Below are 18,565 nucleotides of genomic sequence, written 5' to 3'. Positions count from 1 at the left end.
GACTAACCAATGGTCTGTTTGCACATGTGACACATTGCGCTGCAGAAACATGGCTATAAGAAGGGCTGGGACTCCCAGAACAGCACCAAGCTGAAGCCTTACTACCATTCACAGCACTGCTTCCTAGGAAATTATGGATTAAACTCCTCCTCGATTGCTAAATACATTTTAAAACAGGAGATTCTGTTTACTTGTGATTCACTTTAATCAGCTTTATATTTCTTATTTTTTTTTTTTGGGTCCGGTCGTGGGGCCTGAACTCTGGGCCTGTGCGCTGTCCCTCAGCTCTTCAGCTCAAGGCTAGCGCTCTACCACTTGAACCACAGCGCCACTTCCGGCTTTTTTCTTTTTCCTTATGTGGTTCTGAGGAATCAAACCCAGGGCCTCAGGCATGCAAGGCAAGAGCTCTACCACTGAGCCACCTTCCCAGCCCTATATTTCATTTTCATGCCAAGGATCCCAACTTTTATTATTCACAGTTCTTCTTATTAGTCTTTTTTCAATCGCTAAAATAAGAGTTCAAAACTTGAATCACTCAATTGTTTTTAAGGTCACTAGAGAGAGAGAGAGAGAGACATGAGGGTAACTTTTCTGTATTTTAGTAATCCTTATTCGACTAGTTTTATTTTGCACACCTGAATTTAGATAAATACTAGCTTTCCAAATAATCTCCTAAAAAATGGAGATTTTTCTGGTCACGAAGATCTTAAATGTTGGGACCAACAGGTGGCTTAAGCAGGAGACACTGAATTCAAACTCTGATATTGAAAAGAAAGAAAGAAAAAGAATGTTGAAGTTAGAAGCATTTCCAGAAGAGAGTTCTAACCTCCTTTTTGAGAAGCCCTGTTCTAGGAAGTGTGATTATTAATGTGGTTGCTCTTTTGAAGAGTGGATTTAGTCACTTTCATGTGCATTTTCTAGTTTGTTTCCTTATCACTTTCTTTGCATTCTTGAATTACAGTCTTGTTTCAAGTGACCTATCATGTGAGCCTGAAAATCAAAGCCTGTGTTTTTGCTTTTATGATAGAGCTTATGATTATGATCCTTGAACTTGAAGCAGCTCTGTATTATCAAGTGAAGACCATAACACTAAATAGTAATAACCAATCATAGCAATATCTAGCACCCACATCATTCTTTGCAATTTCAATATAATTTTGTGCATATTATTCTCTAGAGTGATCAAGCTGTCAAATCATGAGGAAGGGGTCCCAATTAGAAAGCAGTATTTTCTTCTTCTTCTAGAAGAACTGAAAAGAATTATTCATGGTGTCAGGTTGAGGTGACTCACCAGGAAATGACTCCAAAGGCAAATTGGGATTCAGGAAGAATCCAGTGCAAACCATGATGGCATCGAAGACAGCTTGGTCCTGCCGGCCCTCCGTCTCCGTGACAACATCCCACTGGCCAGTTTCAGAGAAGTCTGGGCGTTTGGTGATGCTGCACACTGTGGTCTGCGAGCAGAAGACACGCACTCACTCACTCTCCCTCTACCAAGCCCAGAAGCCCGGTATCACTGTGCCAGAACCCAGGTCTGTTCTTTAAGTAAACCAAGTTCTAGCACAGGTCCTATAAAGACTGGGCCATCTTGTTCTCAGGAAGTTAAGTAAGTCACACAGACTTAGATCAGGGGCCAGGTATCAGAATCATTTCATTGGAAGGATTAAAGCAGTCAATTTATTATTATTATTATTATTACTATTTTGCTGGTCCTGGGACTTGAACTCAGGACTTGGGCTCTGTCGCTAAGCCTCTCTGTGCTAGCACTCTACCACTTGAGCCACAGTGCCACGTCTGGATTTTTCTGAATAGTTTATTGGAGAGAGAGTCTCAGGGAACTTTCCTGCCTGGGTTGGCTTTGAACTGCCATCCTCAGATCTCTCAGCCTCCTGAGTAGCTGGGATTACAGGTGTGAGCCACAGGTGCCTAGAAGCAGTCAATTTTTATTTGTGGCAAAATCATGTGTTAGGATTCCTGATTTATTGAAAAATTTTAGAAAAACGACCTCTCTCCCTTTATAATTTCTGTGGTTCAGACTTGTAGTCATTTCACGAACAAAATGGGTTTCGTGAAACAAAATTACTTTTCCTTCCTTCCCAAAGTGGATTCTTAATTTCATCCAAAAGGAGACTTGGCTATTTAGAGGAGTTCAGTAGCAATTTAGTGATTGGTTTCTGTAAAAGGATTGATTTGAGCAGCAGGTTAAGTGAGGAGAATATGGTCTGCGTTATTCATCTAGATAAAAACCCAGGGAGTTGTGCTTAACCCATCCTGTTTCCGTTAGGGTGCTGGTAGGCTGGCCCCCAGCCACTGACTTCCCGTCACCAACGCACCTCACCTTAAACCGAATGTATTTCAGGAGGCCAAAATGCTCAACCACTTCTTGGAGATAGTTCCAAAATTTCTCTTGGTTCATGAAATTGGGGTAATCTTCTTGGAAAGGGAAGTCACTGTAACATGACATCTCCTTGCAAATGTTTGTCATTACTGACTTGTAGACCTTGGTCATCCCATCTTTGGAATCTTCCTGTGGCAGGGCGTAGTTCGTATGAGGGAATGCAGGGGACAGGAGGAGAGAACAGAGATCTCAGTCGGTCAAGCCAGCTTAGCTGAACAGGGCTCACGGGAGGCTGGGTGCTCGTGTAATCTTAATTACAGGAAACTCAGCAGTGGCTTCCATACTTTGGTGCTGAGACACTATGAGTAGGATTGGGATAATGAAGGGCAATATCTTCTCCAGAGCACAAAGATGCTGAGTAAATTTTAAAGGGCTCCCCAAGACTAGCAGCCTCCCTGAATGGCTCCCTGGATGCAGGCCCCTGAGCTGGTGCTGGCTGCCTGTGGAATTTTCCCTCGTCACGGGCACTCCTGCCTCTCCGACTCTGGACATCTTCCTCCGTGCCTGGCCTTGGAGAAGCCTTTGCCAGCTCTTCCTCACTACTCTCTCTATTTTCAGTCAATCTGTCTAATTGGTTCCTTCTCATTAGCACCTAAACCCCGCAAAACTTACATTTTAGAAACAAACCCTCTTCACAACTCTATGCTCTTGTAGCCTTGTCTCTTTCCATCCTATCTTGGTCTGCAGGGAAGAATCCTTATGTCCTGGTAGCTTCTATCTTCTCCCATATACTTGAACTTGTCACCAGGTCTTGACCTCCAGCACTCAGAAACAAAAAGCTCAACACTAAAGCTAATGGATTTCTTGTGGTTGACACGAATCTCCATATCTCTCTCAGCAGCCATTTTTCCCTAAGAACTCTTCCCTCACCCACAGATTTGCATGTGGGAGCTGTCATGGCCCCAGAGCAATAACCTCTACCACGGACTTTATCACACTGCAGAGTGGGCTGGAAATGAGGGCAGGGTCCCTGTCTGTCTTGTGTGCCACTGGGCCCTTGAAGAGGTACATGTTGACCGAATGATAGATAATACTGCCATTTTACAAAAAGCGCGTATGACTGGAAAAAAGTTACATCAAAATTTTAATAGTGCTGACCTACAGGCATTGTTATCATATTTAATTTGCATTTTCCTTCCTTCATTCCAGTATTATTTTTTTAAAAAATAAGAAAAAATACACCAACTATATTGTTAAATACCAGAAGCTACACAAACCAGAGTAGCTTTTTTTCCCACCTGGACATTTGGTGGCTTCATTCAGCTTATGACATAACAGAAAAGGTGGAGGCTCTGGCCACTCCTGATGATATACAGGAAGGCTTATTCTGCCTTCTTTGCCTTTACTTAGGATTGCAACAAATGCTATCTCTTCCACAAAAACTTCCCTGACTTATAACAGTTAAGTAGATGTTGCTCTTTTCTTTTCCCAAGTACACTTAATATTTGGGTCTGTCTAGATTCTGTCTTCTGGCATCTAACATGCCACCACCGGAGCAGGTCCCTGAGCCCCTGGAACCCCTGGTAGCTCCTCCACACTTGGCTGCAGATGCTACTTGTAAGGAAGATTGATTACTTCCTGGGTTCTTTCTATTCTGATGATGTGAAAGCTCCTCCCCCACCCCATTGATACACCGGGTCTGCGGAGGTATGGAATCCTTGTTCTCTTCCAACCCCAAACAATGATTATGGAGGGGAGTTGGAACTCAACTGATGCCACCTTCCCCCTTCTCTAGAATTCAATCTGCTTAATTCACGGAGGCAGTCCAGCTTACTTGACACTCTACTGATTTTTTTTTTAAATGTTCATGCTCCAGACATCATCATCAACTTGCATACAGTTATTTATCAGCTACAGCTCTCTTTTCCTTTCTTTTCCACACCGAGGATCATGCCCTTGTCTATTCTCCTCCTTGGTCAGCTGCACCCCACATACTCTCCTTGACAACCACAGAGTCTCGAGCGGATTCAAACCCAAGGGCAGAGTATGAGTGGGAGCTGGGACGGTGGGGAGGGAGGGGGGAGAAGGGAGGGAGGGGGGAGGGCAGGGAGGGGAGGCGGGCAGAGGCACGCACAGTAAACTTCCACAGTCCCCCGAAGTCACTGCTTCGTTCAAAGCAGGTGGGCTCCAGGGCCTCGTCCAGGCAGCACTTGATGGAGGACAGGCCACTCACGCCTGCCCCGATCACCGCCACTCGCTTGGCCATGCTCTCCTCTGCAGGAAGAAGGTCAGACACAGCTTCCTTGTATGACCATGTTAGAAGTGAGACCTCGGAACAAGACCCAACTACTGTCGCGGGAAAAACATTTTTCTTTCATCTTTGAGAGGAAGTAGAATTATGTTTTGCTTAAAAAAATACAGGCTCTGGCTGGGTGCCGGTGGCTCACGCCTGTAATCCTAGCTACTCAGAAGGCTGAGATCCGAGGATTGAGGTTCAAAGCCAACCCCGGCAGGAAAGTCCATGAGATTCTTATCTCCAGTTAACCTTCTGAAAACCAGAAGTGGTGCTGTGGCTCAAGTGGTAGAGCACTAGCCTTAAGCTGAAGAGCTGAGGGACATCACCCAGGCCCAGAGTTCAAGGCCCACAACTGACCAAAAAACAAACAACAACAACAACAAAACAGGCTCTGAAATCCAATTGCTTCAGTATCAAAAAGATTTTCTTGTCGGGGAGTGGGGGGAGGCTGGGAAGGGATGTGAAGGGTAAACAAAGGAGGAGGCTACAATGCTTGATAGGAAATGTACTCATTATCTTGCCCATGTAATTGTAACCCCTCTGTAAAGTATGTTCACAATAAAAAAAAAAGATTTTCTTTTGCTTCTTGGCTAGTGGTATGTCTTCTTTTGTAAATCGTTCATTCCTGTCAATTTCCCCGATTAGGATGTTTCTTTGTTATTATCTGCTTATAAGCATAGTCTATATAATAAGCATGCATACGTTCTTTCTTAATGTTCTCCTGGATTGTTTGCTGCTTGCTGGACTTTTACTGGTTTGTAACACGGGGTAGGGAGGGGAATTCACTAAAGCATTTTATCTATTCAAGCAGAGAACCAGACTTGTTTTCATTTTACGCTTCAGACTTCCACAGACCTCAGCCTAGCTTTTGCCCTGACCAGAAGGTGTGTCATTTGGCGGCAGTAAGTCAGGTTCACCTGGTGCTGATGCTGTGGCAAGAGGCCTTCACCGTGCATGCTGCTTTCCTGCAACCCCCTGGCCATTCCCGAAACACGAGTACGGTAGTTGGGACATCCACGTGGTTGCTTTTAAACTATCTGACTCCTCTGGTGTTACATTTGACCCTGTGGTATTTGGGGGGGGGGGCAGGATCAAGTTATAAACCCCCCGTGTGAGTTTTGTAGTCATTGTCACTTATAGTGGCATTGGCCCTAGGGAACTAAGAGAACAAATACACATGGAGCCCACAGGGCCAATCAGTGGCTCACACAGCATGGTCTTCCATGGAAGCTTGGGCTGCTAGTGGTAGCTGGGCTGTGCCTTAGCACGTGTGTGTCTCAGACTCGGAAGCCAGGGTGTGCACCTGCTGTTGTGCTGAGAGCCTGGACGTCCCGTGAATGCTGTCACTCAAACTCTTTTTTTAACCTGGGCCTGGGTTTGCGGCTACGCATTTTGGGGAGGTGGGTCGGGGAGTTTGTCTCGGTGGTTTTGCATCTTGCCTGCTAACACAGTCAGAAGCACCAGGAAGGAAAGTGGTTTACCAACTACTGGGAGCTGGGCACTTCTGAGATCTCCAGCCTTTCAGAGCCAGCTGAATCTGGGCATCTCATGGACTTTGAGCGCGGACCAGAGGGACTTCCCGGGACTGCTTGTTTAAATGTACGGCCATCCTGCCCTGGTAAGACTGGCTCCTCTCCTGTGGAGAACTCAGACCTTTCCCCTTAAGCTCTTAGTGCATTTGAGAGGCTTGCCCTGGGGCGCTGGGTAGGCTGTAAGGAGAGAGGGTGTTAGCGGCAGCAGAGATGGGCTCGAACTTCCTCTCCACTACTGACTAGTCATATCACCCTGAGAAAGCTACTGAAACACCATTAGATAGGTTAGTTTTTGAAATAAAAAAGATTCCCACAGGACTGTGTATTAAGCATATTGCATATTAATCACAGATGTCGAGATATTACTCTGTATTTACTTCCTATGGCCCCAACTTTTCTCCCTCCTTCCCTCCCGTCACCTTAAAAAAGCAGCTCATATAGATAAGCTTTCCCAACAAGGCTGGAAGCAAGTAGGTAAATAATTCCTGTCGATTTGGTGGAGTCAAAGCCTAGGAGAGTCTAAGTGGTTTCTAACCAGGAATAATGACCAGCACCAATCAGATACACAGGGCAGATGTGGACGAGGTCCTACAAACATCGAAGGCCCAGACAGACGTGCTCTCAGACGATAAACAGGTAGGATGTGGACGAAGTCCTATAGAGATCGAAGGCCCAGGCACACATGCTCTCAGATGCTGGCAGATGCTCTTTGGCCCTGTCTAGACTGGGCAATGGGATAAGTGTCTGGAAAAAATGTCTCTCTGAAAAGACTGACTAAACTCTCTCCTGGCTGCTGTCCCTGGTCCTCTTTTGTTCAAGGCTAGTGCTCTACCACTTGAGCACAAGTACCACTTCCGGCTTTTTCTGAGTAATTCATTGGAGATAAGTGTCTCATGGCCTCTCCTGCCGAGGCTCGCTGTGTACCTCGATCCTCCGATCTCAGCCTCGGATTACAGGTGTGAGCCACCACAGTTTGGCAAAATCTATACTTTAAAATGAAGTTCATATCTACAAACTGCACACTTCTGAGCAGGGGCAGCCATTTCAAAACATGCCTAAATCAAGTAAGGGAAGGTCCTGAGCAAAGTAGAAAGTGAGAGACTGGAATTCAAATTCTTTCTCTGCCGCTAGCCTGTAACCTTGGGCAGAGTGTTTGTTTTCTCTATCTACTGTTTCTACATTTGTAAGACAGTGGATTACAGTATTTTCTTTCTATCTTAAAAATGGTTTTTCTGTCTGCAAATCTAGTCCCCCCCAAACCTAAACAACAACAACCAAAAGCCCACATGAATGCAAAGATGGAGGTGATGCAGTTTTTCTGAAAGGTGAGGAATTGGGAGCTATACGTCCTATGTCAGTTGTAAAGTATTTTAGGAAATATACAATACTTTCCTCCTTAAAGATCGCTTGTACTGGTTTACTGGTGATCTGGTTTACTGAGCTGGACTTTGTACAATAGCAAAATACCACCCTATACCTGGCCAGCTAGCAGTAACTTTGGAGATATGGAGAGACACGGTGCTAGCAGACAGCAGATAGTTAAACCTCCATATTTTCTCAAAGCTGAAAAGCCAAACATAGTATTTATCTAAATTTGTTCTTGCCTGTTTGAAAAACTATAATTGTATTGTTACTATTAACAATAATGACATCATTTCATAAACCAGGTAGTGAGTACAATTCTTTTTGGATAATGTCATGCATCCTGTCCTTTGCTTTCCCCTTGAGGAACCCTTCTGTCTCTGTCTACAAGTTGCCGACTTCATTTTCCACATACCGGATACTGAGACTGCATTTGTCCACCCTTTCCCCTTCTATTTCTGTGTTCCCCCTTAAAAAAAAAAACCACCCAAAAGGAAAAACAAAAAATTCTGAAACCCAAATCCCCTATTCCTCCTAATTATGTAATCAGTGATGAGTTCTACACGGTTGGAATCTGATCAGTTAACTTTTCTTATCACCCCGTTTCTGCAGCTTTATGGTGGTGTTTTCTGACCTGGCACCTGTGGAGTATTTTGAGCTCCACTTTCCTACCTGTTACGGTGTTTCTTTGTAGAGGCAGAGTGGATTGAGGACCACGGAGGGACCCTGCTCTGTTACTCTTCTTTCTGAATACTTCTTCCACAGATTAACTTTGTTTCTCTAAAACTTCCACTTGCTTGTCAGCTCTGTGGCATTCCTGATAACCAAGAGGCCTCAAATCACTGGCTTAGGGAATCAATGCTTCAAGAACGCGCAGACTCTGTAGAAGCAGTGACTGGAAACATTTTCCCTGGAAAGTAAAAAGCCCAGTACACTTACCTTGTTAGTATACTGTAGACACTTGAGCTATTTCCCAAAGCCAAAGAGCGAAAGAAGGTAATATTTGTCTTTTTAAAAAATGGACCAAATTCTCTAAACAGAATATTGACTTTGGCCAAAGTGCTGTTTAAAACTAAAGCCGTTTGCTCTGCTTATTCTGTTATTCGGATGACAGCCGGGAGTAGTTTCCCCAAGGAAAAAACGCTGTGAATCAACGTGAGCTTGGTACTTCCCTGATCTCCGGGGAGGGCTGAAACGCGTGTTAGAACTCAGCTTTTGGATTGGACAGACCTAGGGACTTCTTCCCCTTTCTCCTCCCTTGGAAGCAGCTTTCCAGCAAAGCTTGAGACTAAAGCCAGGGTGAGCAGTGCTGTTGTCCTCGCTGCCTTTAGAGGGTGCAAAACCACAGCGATATCAGTGACAAGCCCCGACCTTTAGACAGCTTCAAAGCCCGGACTCTTCCCTTTCTCTAAAGAAGACAGCATAATAATTAGGTCAAATTCTTCCGTGACTGGTGTTTTCTAATGCCTGAAGTATGAGGTTTAAACTTCAGGATTTATAAGGAATTCAAGCAGTATTAGCTCCGTCTATTGAGGGAGATGGAAAATGTATTTGAGAAAGCAACACACACACACACACACACACACACACACACACACACACACACACACACACACACACACACCATGCCTCCACCTCTGCTTTTTGCTGGTTATTGAGTCTCTCAGACTTTCCTGCACACACACACATACACACACACACACACACACACACAAACACACACACACACAATGCCTCCACCTCTGCTTTTTGCTGGTTATTGAGTCTCTCAGACTTTCCTGCCCGGCTGATGTTGAGCTGTGATCCTTCAGCTTCAGGTCTCAGCTCCCTGTGTAGCTAGGATTACAGGTGTGAGATATCCTCACACAAGAAGAGCAGAAGAGCCATTAGGGCAGTGGTAGCGGTAAGCATACGTTACATAGTGTTCATTTTTATTTTCTCTACTCAGAACATGGAAGCCACACTAGAACATCTTCGGCTTTGTGTTTAGCGTCCTTTCCCAGCATGGTTTACTGAACAGTTTCCGTAGCAGAAGTCAGAAGGCCTCGGACACCTGCCTACCGGGCAGGTAATGTAAGTGAAGAATGTGGGTCAGAGGTTTGACTAGAAAGTCCACTCCTTGACTATTGAGTGTAAGCCCCAAGATCATAAGGCTTTAAGGTCTTTTATTTTCTCTCTTTAAAAAAAATTTATTTATTTTGAGTCAAGCTCTGACTGTGTAATAGCGTGGAGCACCAGACACGCTCCAGCCTCAGTTTCCTGAATGCTTGATTTAGGGGATTGTTTCACCATGCCAAAGAAGTGGTGGTGAACCCACAGATTAATATGCAATCTTTTTTTTTTTTTTTAGTAAGGTACTATTATTTTCCTTTGCAAAAGTATCAAAGGTTGTCTGGTGTCGGTGACTCATGCCTGTAATCCTAGCTACTCAGGAGGCTAAGATTTTTTTTTTTGGGTCCGGTTGTGGGGCCTGAACTCTGGGCCTGGGCGCTGTCCCTCAGCTCTTCAGCTCAAGGCTAGCGCTCTACCACTTGAGCCACAGCGCCACTTCCGGCTTTTTTTTTTTCTTTTTGCTTATGTGGTACTGAGGAATCAAACCCAGGCCTCAGGCATGCAAGGCAAGCGCTCTACCACTGAGCCACCTTCCCAGCCCCAGGAGGCTGAGATTTGAAGTTTGTAGTTCAAAGCCAGCCCATGGACTCTTATCTCCAATTAACCACCAAAAACCCAGAGGTGGAGTTGTGGCTCACACTATTGTCTTCCTGGCCATATCTACACTTTTCAGTCTGATAATTCTCATTTGTCTATCTCTTCATTTTCTGCCTGTACTTTTTTTTTCTTGTTATAGCCAAAGAAGAAAAGAAAAACACTACCAAGAGCAATGAGAAGTGTTCTGTCCCCTCTGTGTTTTATCGTTTCTGTATTTCATTGATGTTAGTTGGTTTATGTGGAGCGAGCCCTGGATGGGTGGCTAGAACATGAGGGTAGAGTCCTCGTCAATGATTAATGGCCGAGGGGCTTCGCCGCTTCTGCCTGAGGGTGAAGGAAAGGCATTAGCAATGAAAAACTGGCCCTCAACACACTTGGAATCTGCTGGCCTTTTGATCTTGGAATTCCCAGCCTCTAGGTTTGGGCAATACATGTCCGTTGTTTAAAAGTTTCCCAGTCCAAGATATTTTGTTTTAGCATTCCCCAATAGACAAAAGCATGATAGTTTTTCTTTTATGGGCAGTCTGTTACTAGTATGCAGGAATGCATCTGATTTATGCATTGATCCTATACCTTTGGCAGGCCGAGTGTCTTTGGGCCTCCCTTCATCCTTCTCTTCCTCCCTCCTTTCTTCATTTCTTCCTATATGTCCCTTCCTTCCTCCCTCCCTCCCCCCTCTTTCTTTCTTCCCTCCCTCCCTCCCTCCCTCCCTCCCTCCCTCCCTCCCTCCCTCCCTCCCTCCCTCCCTCCCTTCTTTCTTTCTTTCTTTCTTTCTTTCTTTCTTTCTTTCTTTCTTTCTTTCTTTCTTTCTTTCTTTCTTTCTTTCTTTCTTTCTTTCTTTCTTTCTTTCGCTCTTTCTTTCGCTCTTTCTTTCGCTCTTTCTTTCGCTCTTTCTTTCTTTCGCTCTTTCTTTCGCTCTTTCTTTCTTTCTTTCTCTTTCTTTCCTTCATAGTACTGACACTTGAACTTGAGGCCTTGCATTTTGCTAGTGTTTGGTCAAAGTCCCACAACTGGTAGCAGAGCCTGGGATGCTAACCATGGGGCCTGGTTCTCCAAGCAGGCCTCCACAGTGGGCCACGCAACAGAGATCTCTATTTAGGACTGCCAGCAGGGGGTGCTGTTTGTATATAGTAGGAAGAATCTCAGAAATTACAAACTTACCTACGCACATGAAGTGCCTCAGAAGTTCCGATTTAGAAGGTATGCAAGAAACAGAGTCAGCAAAGCCAGAATGATCTATGCATTTCCTCTTTTGTTAGATTTCTTGGAAGTGCTTTTTTTCTTCTCTCTCTCTCTCTCTCTCTCTCTCTCTCTCTCTCTCTGTGTGCTACTAGGTGTTGATCTCAGGACCTCATGTGCACTATAGAAGCACGCTGTCTCTGAGCTACACCTCCTGCCCTATATTAATTTCCTGAATAGGAAAAATAATATTGTTTCCCAAAGTAATAAATGGATGATTTCTAGAGTAGGAATTAGGAGGCTTTTTATCAGCTCTGTTTCCCATTATGGCCATAGACCTACTATAGTTATAGTCAGAAACAAAAGAGGAATATACAGGAAAAAAGGTGCCTATGAGACTCTGAAAAAATATAGGCATATATGGAGGGAAAAGCGCAGTCGTAGATACTGGGGGCAGATATACATTGATAGAGGTAGCAGACAGACAGGTGCTTCCATATACACTCAGAGGGCACAAAGAAGGGACAGAGCCATGATCCACTTAGAGAAGAGCATCCTTATAATATGACTTTACTATGACCTTATGTGTCTGTGTAATTCACTTTACTAAGTGACTTTTCAGGTCATTTGTCCATTGGAAACCACGAGTTTTCCTGGATTGTGTTTTAGAGATTCCTGTCCTGACAGTTACCAGCGACAAATCAACTGACATTTTCTTGTTTGAGTCTTCTTACTTGTTAAATTACAAAGGAACACTGCATCCAAACTGCAGAATTATTATTATGAGAATCAAAGGGGATAGTATTGGACACCTTATTGACTTAGAAACAGTATAGACTATGCAGCACTATAATGATCACCATCGTTTACAAGTGAGTTACAAGTTAATAGAGTGTGTGTTTTGTGCTGTTGAAAGAAAGGCAGGGCTTGCTAGAGCAAGATAGTCAAGCATGGTCATGGATGTTTATCATAGATTTAAAGGAAAGCAAGAGACTTTATTTACAGTTGGCAGTGCTGGGCCTTGAACTCAGGGCTTTGTGCTTGCTATATAGGTACTCTACCACTTGAGCCACACTACCTTTTTGCTTTTAGTATATTTTCTGGGTAGGCCTTTGCTATTTTGTCCAGGCCAGCCTTTGGACTGTGCTCTTCCTACCTATACCTCCTCCACAGCTAAAATTACAGGTATGGATCACTATACCTAGCTTGTTTGTTAAGAGGGAAGTTTGGCTAACATTTTGTCTGGCTTCTCATCTCCTCCTCTCTCCTAGCTGGGGTTCCTTTTTTTAATAGTAAAAACATGGCAAGTTCAGGTATCCTTCCCCTGGCAGAAGGAGGTGGACTAGAAGCAAGGCATTGTCTGGGGCTTCTTGTGGAGAGCTCATTTGCTTTTCTTTGGTTGGTCCTGAGTTGGAAGCAGGAGCGCGACTAGAAGTGGCCTCTTTGACCAAGTCCTGACTGCCTTGACCATCTGATGGCTGAGAGGTTGTAGGTCAGAGTTAGTTGTATTGCTCCAGATATCTGACAGCTGTCTGACTGCATACTGAGTCGCCCTAAGAAGTAGACAATGTTCACATCAGCTCGGCCGCTGTGACCTGCATGTGACTTCGTCTAGCCCTGGACACTGATGCCCCTTCTTTCTTCATCTTCCAGAGACAAGCCCATCCAGTAATGAGAGTGAATTCTGCGGGGACGCATTTTCCTTGGCATCTCTACGCCGCAGTGGAGCAGTTCAGGAGGAATATTAGGAGATGACATCGTACTGGGAATGCCGAGGAGAAGCGGTCGCATGTACCTGTATGTACCTCCAGAGCTCAAGCTTGCCGGTCTCTGTAGTTCCCTGATCCTCTTCTTCAGCCAGTCCGTGAGCCTCGTTGTGAGGTGAGATTTGCCGTCTGAGCCATGAGGCAGGTGAAGTGTGGCGGAGCTTCCTGGCTGGTGCCACACTTTCATCACAGGTAATCGTGAGATAGCCTGGGTTGAATTTGCTCAAAAACTGCTCTTACGTGGTGTTTGCTTTGGTTTTCTTTCCTCTTCCTTTTTCTTCTCTCTCTTAATTCAAGTCTTCTTGGCTTTGTTATGTCTCTCACGAATTCCAGTTGAATTCGGTTGACTCAGACCTAGAGGTTGACTCAGATCTGAGCAGATCTTTTTTCTTAGATTGCTAGAGGCTGCTTCTAAAAGCATGTAGAGTTGATTGTTTTTCCCTGCCTCCTTTACTCTCTTTCTCCTTTCCTCCCTCCCTCCTTCCTTCCATCCTTGAAGGGCTAGGCTCAAACCCAGGGCCTGCTTTGTGCATGCTGAACAATGCGCTACCTTGGAGCTGGTTTTCCCATTCAACATAGTGGTTCTCTGTGGAATAGGTCTGACTTGAATGTTTAGTATACTAGCTGGAGTACTGGTTTTGATTGAGAGCAGACTGCGGAGAAATAAGCATTTCCAAGTAAGTATATTCGTTGGAAAAAAATCTCAGATTAGCTCATTGTACTGCCTCTTTTTTTGTTGTTGTTGTTTTGTTTTGGTTGGTCATGGGTCTGAACTCTGGGCCTGGGCGCTGTCCCTCAGCTCTTCAGCTCACGGCGAGTGGTCTACCACTTGAGCCACAGTGCTTTTTCCGCTTATGTGGTGCTGAGGAATCGAACCCAGGGTTTCATGCATGCAAGGCGAACACTATACCACTGAATCACCTGCCCAACCCTGTGCTGCCTCTTTTATTGGCTTTATTGACACATTCCTCCTCTTCTTTATTCCTCCAACCCGTGAAAACAACATCAACAACAACAAAAAGAGCCCCAAATAAAATGAAACAACAACGAGAAACAAACCAAAAGACTACTTGAAATAATTTCAGGTTCCTCTCTTCTTTTTTAATTTTCGTTAGTTAATAGCACATGAGCATCATCTTAGTGCAAACCAATTTTTTTTTTCAAATGAGGTATGGTGTTTTAGTTTAGATGGATGAAAGTAGTATTTTTTCCCCCAGAAAACCCTTCTTTATTTTTAAGGAGTTGTACAATTACAGGAGCTACAATCTCGTAAGTCAGGTTATGAGTACTATGCTTCTTGGGTATCACCTCTTCCTTCACTTATAAAAAGTAGTTTTTATGGATAAAGAGACACCTGTTCAGAATTCTGTCTAGTAAAGCTCTGTCCCTAAAATGGACTTGGAACCTTCCAGAGCCTTCAGGTGCACCCTCGAGCCTTAGATATAATGAGATGGGGAGGAGGGGGGTCTGGGAATAGCAGAGGGAGAGAGGGCTAGCCTTGCTCTTGGGGCATGGTTTATAATGTGAAGGCAAGACTTCTGCAGTGAAAAGCGTCAGAGCAGTGCACTGCACAGCCTGTGTCGATAAACCATCTGGATGATCTCTCACTCAGAGGAAAACCAAGAACACAGCTACCAGCAAAGCCAGCAAGCCAAAGAGTTTAAGCGAGCTGTCAAAGGCAGAGGGGGGGTTTTGCACAGTGCGAGTTTTGGTGACTTGCAGGGCTCGGTCCCACTGCGTCAGGATGGCTTTTCTGGCTCCTTCCCACTTTCCTGTGCCCGCCAGGCGGAACTGGTATGGTGTGCAGGGGCCAAAGAAGACCGCGCAGGCCAGCCGCGGGTCGGTCAGGAACATAGACCACAAGCTGGGCTTCGCGTTGATGGCGGTCAGGAGATCATCGATGTATGGGATGTAATCCGACTGTAGAGCTTTGCAGTAGCACAAGCCAAACCTTGATCGGAGGAGGACGGGGCGGGCGGGAGCAGCAGCAGCAGACCAGGAGAAAGGAACAGTGAAAATCACAGAACAAAGAAAATCTTTCACCATTTGTCTGAAGCAAACAAATAGTCCTGCAAATTTTGGAATGACTTCTGTGTTTTCTTCTTTACATCCACAGCTTTCTAATGGTCTCATGCTACTTTCCTAAACTAAATGGTTACTTTATTTGTGAATATGAAGAGCCACAAAAATGTGTAAGGTAAAATGCTCTGTCCTGCTGAAATGAGTCCTTTGAAGCATCAGCTTTGTCTTGTGGCGAGAACATTCTACACTGTGTAACAGGGTTTTTGAAATTGTTGTTGGATGTGTGTGTGTGTGTGTGTGTGTGTGTGTGTATGCCAGTCCTGAGCTTGAACTCAGAGCCTGGGCACCATCCCTGAGCTTCTTTTGCTAGCTCTCTACCTCTTGAGCCACAGCTTTACTTCTGGCTTTTTTGAGTACTTTTTTTTGTAGGTAAGAGTCTCACAGACTTTCCTACCTGAGCTGCTTTAAATCTTGATCTTCCGCCTCCTTGACTAGCTAGGATTATGTGAATGGGGCACTTGTAGTTATTTTAATTATTTGTTATACAGGAGTTGCATAATAAGGCAAAACAAAACCCTGTATTCCAGTGTGAGGATAAAGAGGAGATAATTGAAATATTCTGTTTTGGAATTTGACAATCTGACAAGGATAGAACGTCTTTCTCCTCTACCCCTGGCCCTCGAATGGCTGTCACAGGGTCCCGAGAGCTGACACACAAACCTTCTGCAAAAGGCCAGCTCCAGAATCCCCCTGCTTTGAGCTTCTCTCAGGTCTTCAGTTACTACTCAGTCTACTGTGGTAACAAGAGCAGCCGCGGGGAACTGCATAAGGAATGTACATTACAACCAAGTGTCTGTGGACACTTTGGTTTGAACTTCATCTAATTTTCAAGTGTTGCAAAATCAAAATCAAAACCACTCGAGTAGATCTGGCCCAGAGGCGTGGCTGACTGACCTCTGTGTTACAGCAACACCTCCAACGAAACACTAGAGTTGACCAAGACTTGTTGAGTGGGCAAATGCGCTAGTACTTCCAGTAATGTGCATGTCAGTGAGGGTTGATTATACACGCTGTTAACTGATCTCCAAATGATGCTTCGTGGCTATGGGCTCCAGTTGATTCTGGGGGCGTTACAAGTTCTCAATTTCCCTTTGCGTCCTTCTTATTAAACCAGTCCTCCTCCTTTTCCCCGACTCTCAGCTGCCCTTCTTTTCTCCAACACACGTCCCACCTCTCTGCTATGGCCCTCTCACCACGTTTAGTTACGATTCAGAAGGGATGCCACAGTTCACTCACCCACTGGGTTTGTTCTCTTTTCTCTCATTGACTTCCTTCATCATGACGCTCGCTGGTGGTAGTAGAGTGGTACCTATTAAGTAAACAAACGCAATTTCCCTTTGGATTTCAGTGCTTACGGATGAAGATGCTTTCCTAGAATTCGTCTTCTATTTCTAGTATCCCACAATGCATGCAGACTTGAGCTGGCTGATGATGTGCTCTTGGCAGTAATGGGGCCTGCTGAAAAGGTAAGCTAACCATCTAGCTTTCTCACTACCTAGCTGATACAACCCGACCTCACGGCTAGTTTGACTGAACTTTATCACTTGATTGGGTCTTTAAATTCTAATCGAACCAGTTGTCTGCTCAAAATAACAGGATGGCATTACATCTATCTATCTATCTATCTATAATATGTATATACATACTATGTAGAAACATGTATATTTGTGGGTATATATGTGGACACATGTATACACATGCACACACACACACACACACACACACACACAGCAGTAGAGCAGCATTAGAGAATGAACTCAGGGCTTCATGCTTCCTAGTTAAACACTCTACCACTTGTGCTATGTCCCAATATCTTTGATTTTAGTTTAGTTTAGTTTAGTTTCTTTTTTTCTTGTGCTAACTTTGCCAGGGCTGATTCTCCCGTTTCTATGTCCCGTGTTGCTGGGCCTATGGGCCTTTACCACTACGCCCAGCCAGCTTTTATATTTTGATCCAATTGGTGCTGGTGATGTTACAAGTTGTTAGGATAAGATCATGCAGTAGAAAATCGAGTGTTTCCTGCTTTTGAATGATTTTGTTGTTTGGAAGAGGAGCTAGGGAGTAGTCTCAAGTTATCACATGGGAAACTGAAAGCACGTGCCTTGTGATTTCTTATCGTTTACCTTTGAATACTTGGACCACCCATCGAGCCTGCGTTTCTCCTGTGGGCAGCATGGAGCCCAGAGGTTTGATGAGGTTAATCACAGCCAGCGTTGGCTTCGGCAGATGCACTGGAAAGATATACTTGTACAGTGATGCCTGGCCATCTTCAACTTTCACTACCGATTCCTCAAGGAAGGGGAAATCGAAGGTGTAGCCCGTGGCAAAGATGATGATATCAATGGGCTCTTCCTTTGGGGTGTTGTTGAATATGACCGAGTTCTCCTTCACTTCCTTAATGCTAGGCTTGATCAACACTTTCCCGGTGATGATGCGGCCGGGCAGCTCATCATTCAGCACAGGCTCTCTCAGCTGAACCCTAAGCAGAAATGCAGACAGGGGAGACATCTGCCAGTGAGCATGGTGGCCAGCCCCTTCCCATCGGTTCTGGATAAGAGCTGCCAGCTGTGTTAACCTCTGATGAAGGGGTGCGTGCTGTCCAAGGGTGATAAAGTCTGACAACCTATTTGCTCGAGTCTGGAAGCTGGAGTTGCTCTAGCTCCAGGCTCTCTTGCGGAGTTTTCAGCATTCAGCTGTCCCTGCATTGCGGAGACGGTGTCCTGCTGAAAGCCGGCAAGCATGAGCCAGGACTCCCATATCTGATGAGAGCTGCTGGGAGCTGCCTCCAGTGCTCATCCCGCTATAAATCAGCTGCTACGGAAAACGTGTTTCCAAGAAGGAACACAGATAAAATCATCTTTTTTCTGGCTTGTATGACCTTTAGGAACAAGATTAACACAGTGAATTTGGTTTTGTAGAAACTAAGCCATGCAGAGCTTGTGATAGGTAGGTAGAAAGAAGCTGTGTGTAGTGGTCCATGCCTACAATTCTAGTATTTGGAGGCCGAGGCAAAAAAGGTTCTTTTAGGCTAGCTTGGACTATATAGCAACACATTGTCTTAAAAACCAAAATGGGAAGGAGGAAGGAAAGGAAGGAGGGAGGCAGGCAGGCAGGCAGGCAGGCAGGCAGGCAGGCAGGCAGGAAGGAGAGAGACATGAGATGATATGTTAACATGGAAACAGCATGGCTTACAATGCAGTAAGCACGGCTTACAATGCAGTAAGCACGGCTTACAATGCAGTAAGCACGGCTTACAATGCAGTAAGCACGGCTTACAATGCAGTAAGCACGGATTACAATG

The 18,565-nt window shown here is 44.9% G+C and overlaps 2 protein-coding genes across 3 annotated transcripts in view; both read right to left on the bottom strand.

Annotated features, from left to right (window-relative positions):
* Positions 1–14,263, bottom strand: part of Fmo4 (flavin containing dimethylaniline monoxygenase 4) — a 25,571-nt gene extending 11,308 nt beyond the window's left edge. Inside the window, exons 1-5 of the mRNA XM_042674333.1 lie at positions 14,253–14,263; positions 8,468–8,494; positions 4,473–4,612; positions 2,339–2,527; positions 1,292–1,454 (exon numbers count right to left, since the gene is read on the bottom strand). Of these exons, the coding sequence (XP_042530267.1) occupies positions 1,292–1,454; positions 2,339–2,527; positions 4,473–4,604 (484 nt within the window). The 5' untranslated portion in view covers positions 4,605–4,612; positions 8,468–8,494; positions 14,253–14,263. The remainder of the gene's footprint in view (positions 1–1,291; positions 1,455–2,338; positions 2,528–4,472; positions 4,613–8,467; positions 8,495–14,252) is intronic.
* The window catches only part of Fmo1 (flavin containing dimethylaniline monoxygenase 1), a 24,770-nt gene continuing 20,463 nt past the window's right edge, over positions 14,259–18,565 (bottom strand). For both annotated transcript variants that reach the window (XM_042674334.1, XM_042674336.1), the window contains exons 7-9: positions 17,388–17,743; positions 16,501–16,573; positions 14,259–15,133 (exon numbers count right to left, since the gene is read on the bottom strand). In XM_042674334.1, the coding sequence (XP_042530268.1) occupies positions 14,791–15,133; positions 16,501–16,573; positions 17,388–17,743 (772 nt within the window). In that variant the 3' untranslated portion in view covers positions 14,259–14,790. The remainder of the gene's footprint in view (positions 15,134–16,500; positions 16,574–17,387; positions 17,744–18,565) is intronic.

Source organism: Dipodomys spectabilis, unplaced genomic scaffold (genome assembly GCF_019054845.1).
Source record: "Dipodomys spectabilis isolate Male_0828 unplaced genomic scaffold, ASM1905484v1 ptg000019l, whole genome shotgun sequence".
Taxonomy (NCBI): Eukaryota; Metazoa; Chordata; class Mammalia; order Rodentia; family Heteromyidae; genus Dipodomys; species Dipodomys spectabilis.
Note: the sequence above shows the minus strand (reverse complement) of the source record. Positions and strands in the feature narration are given on the sequence as shown.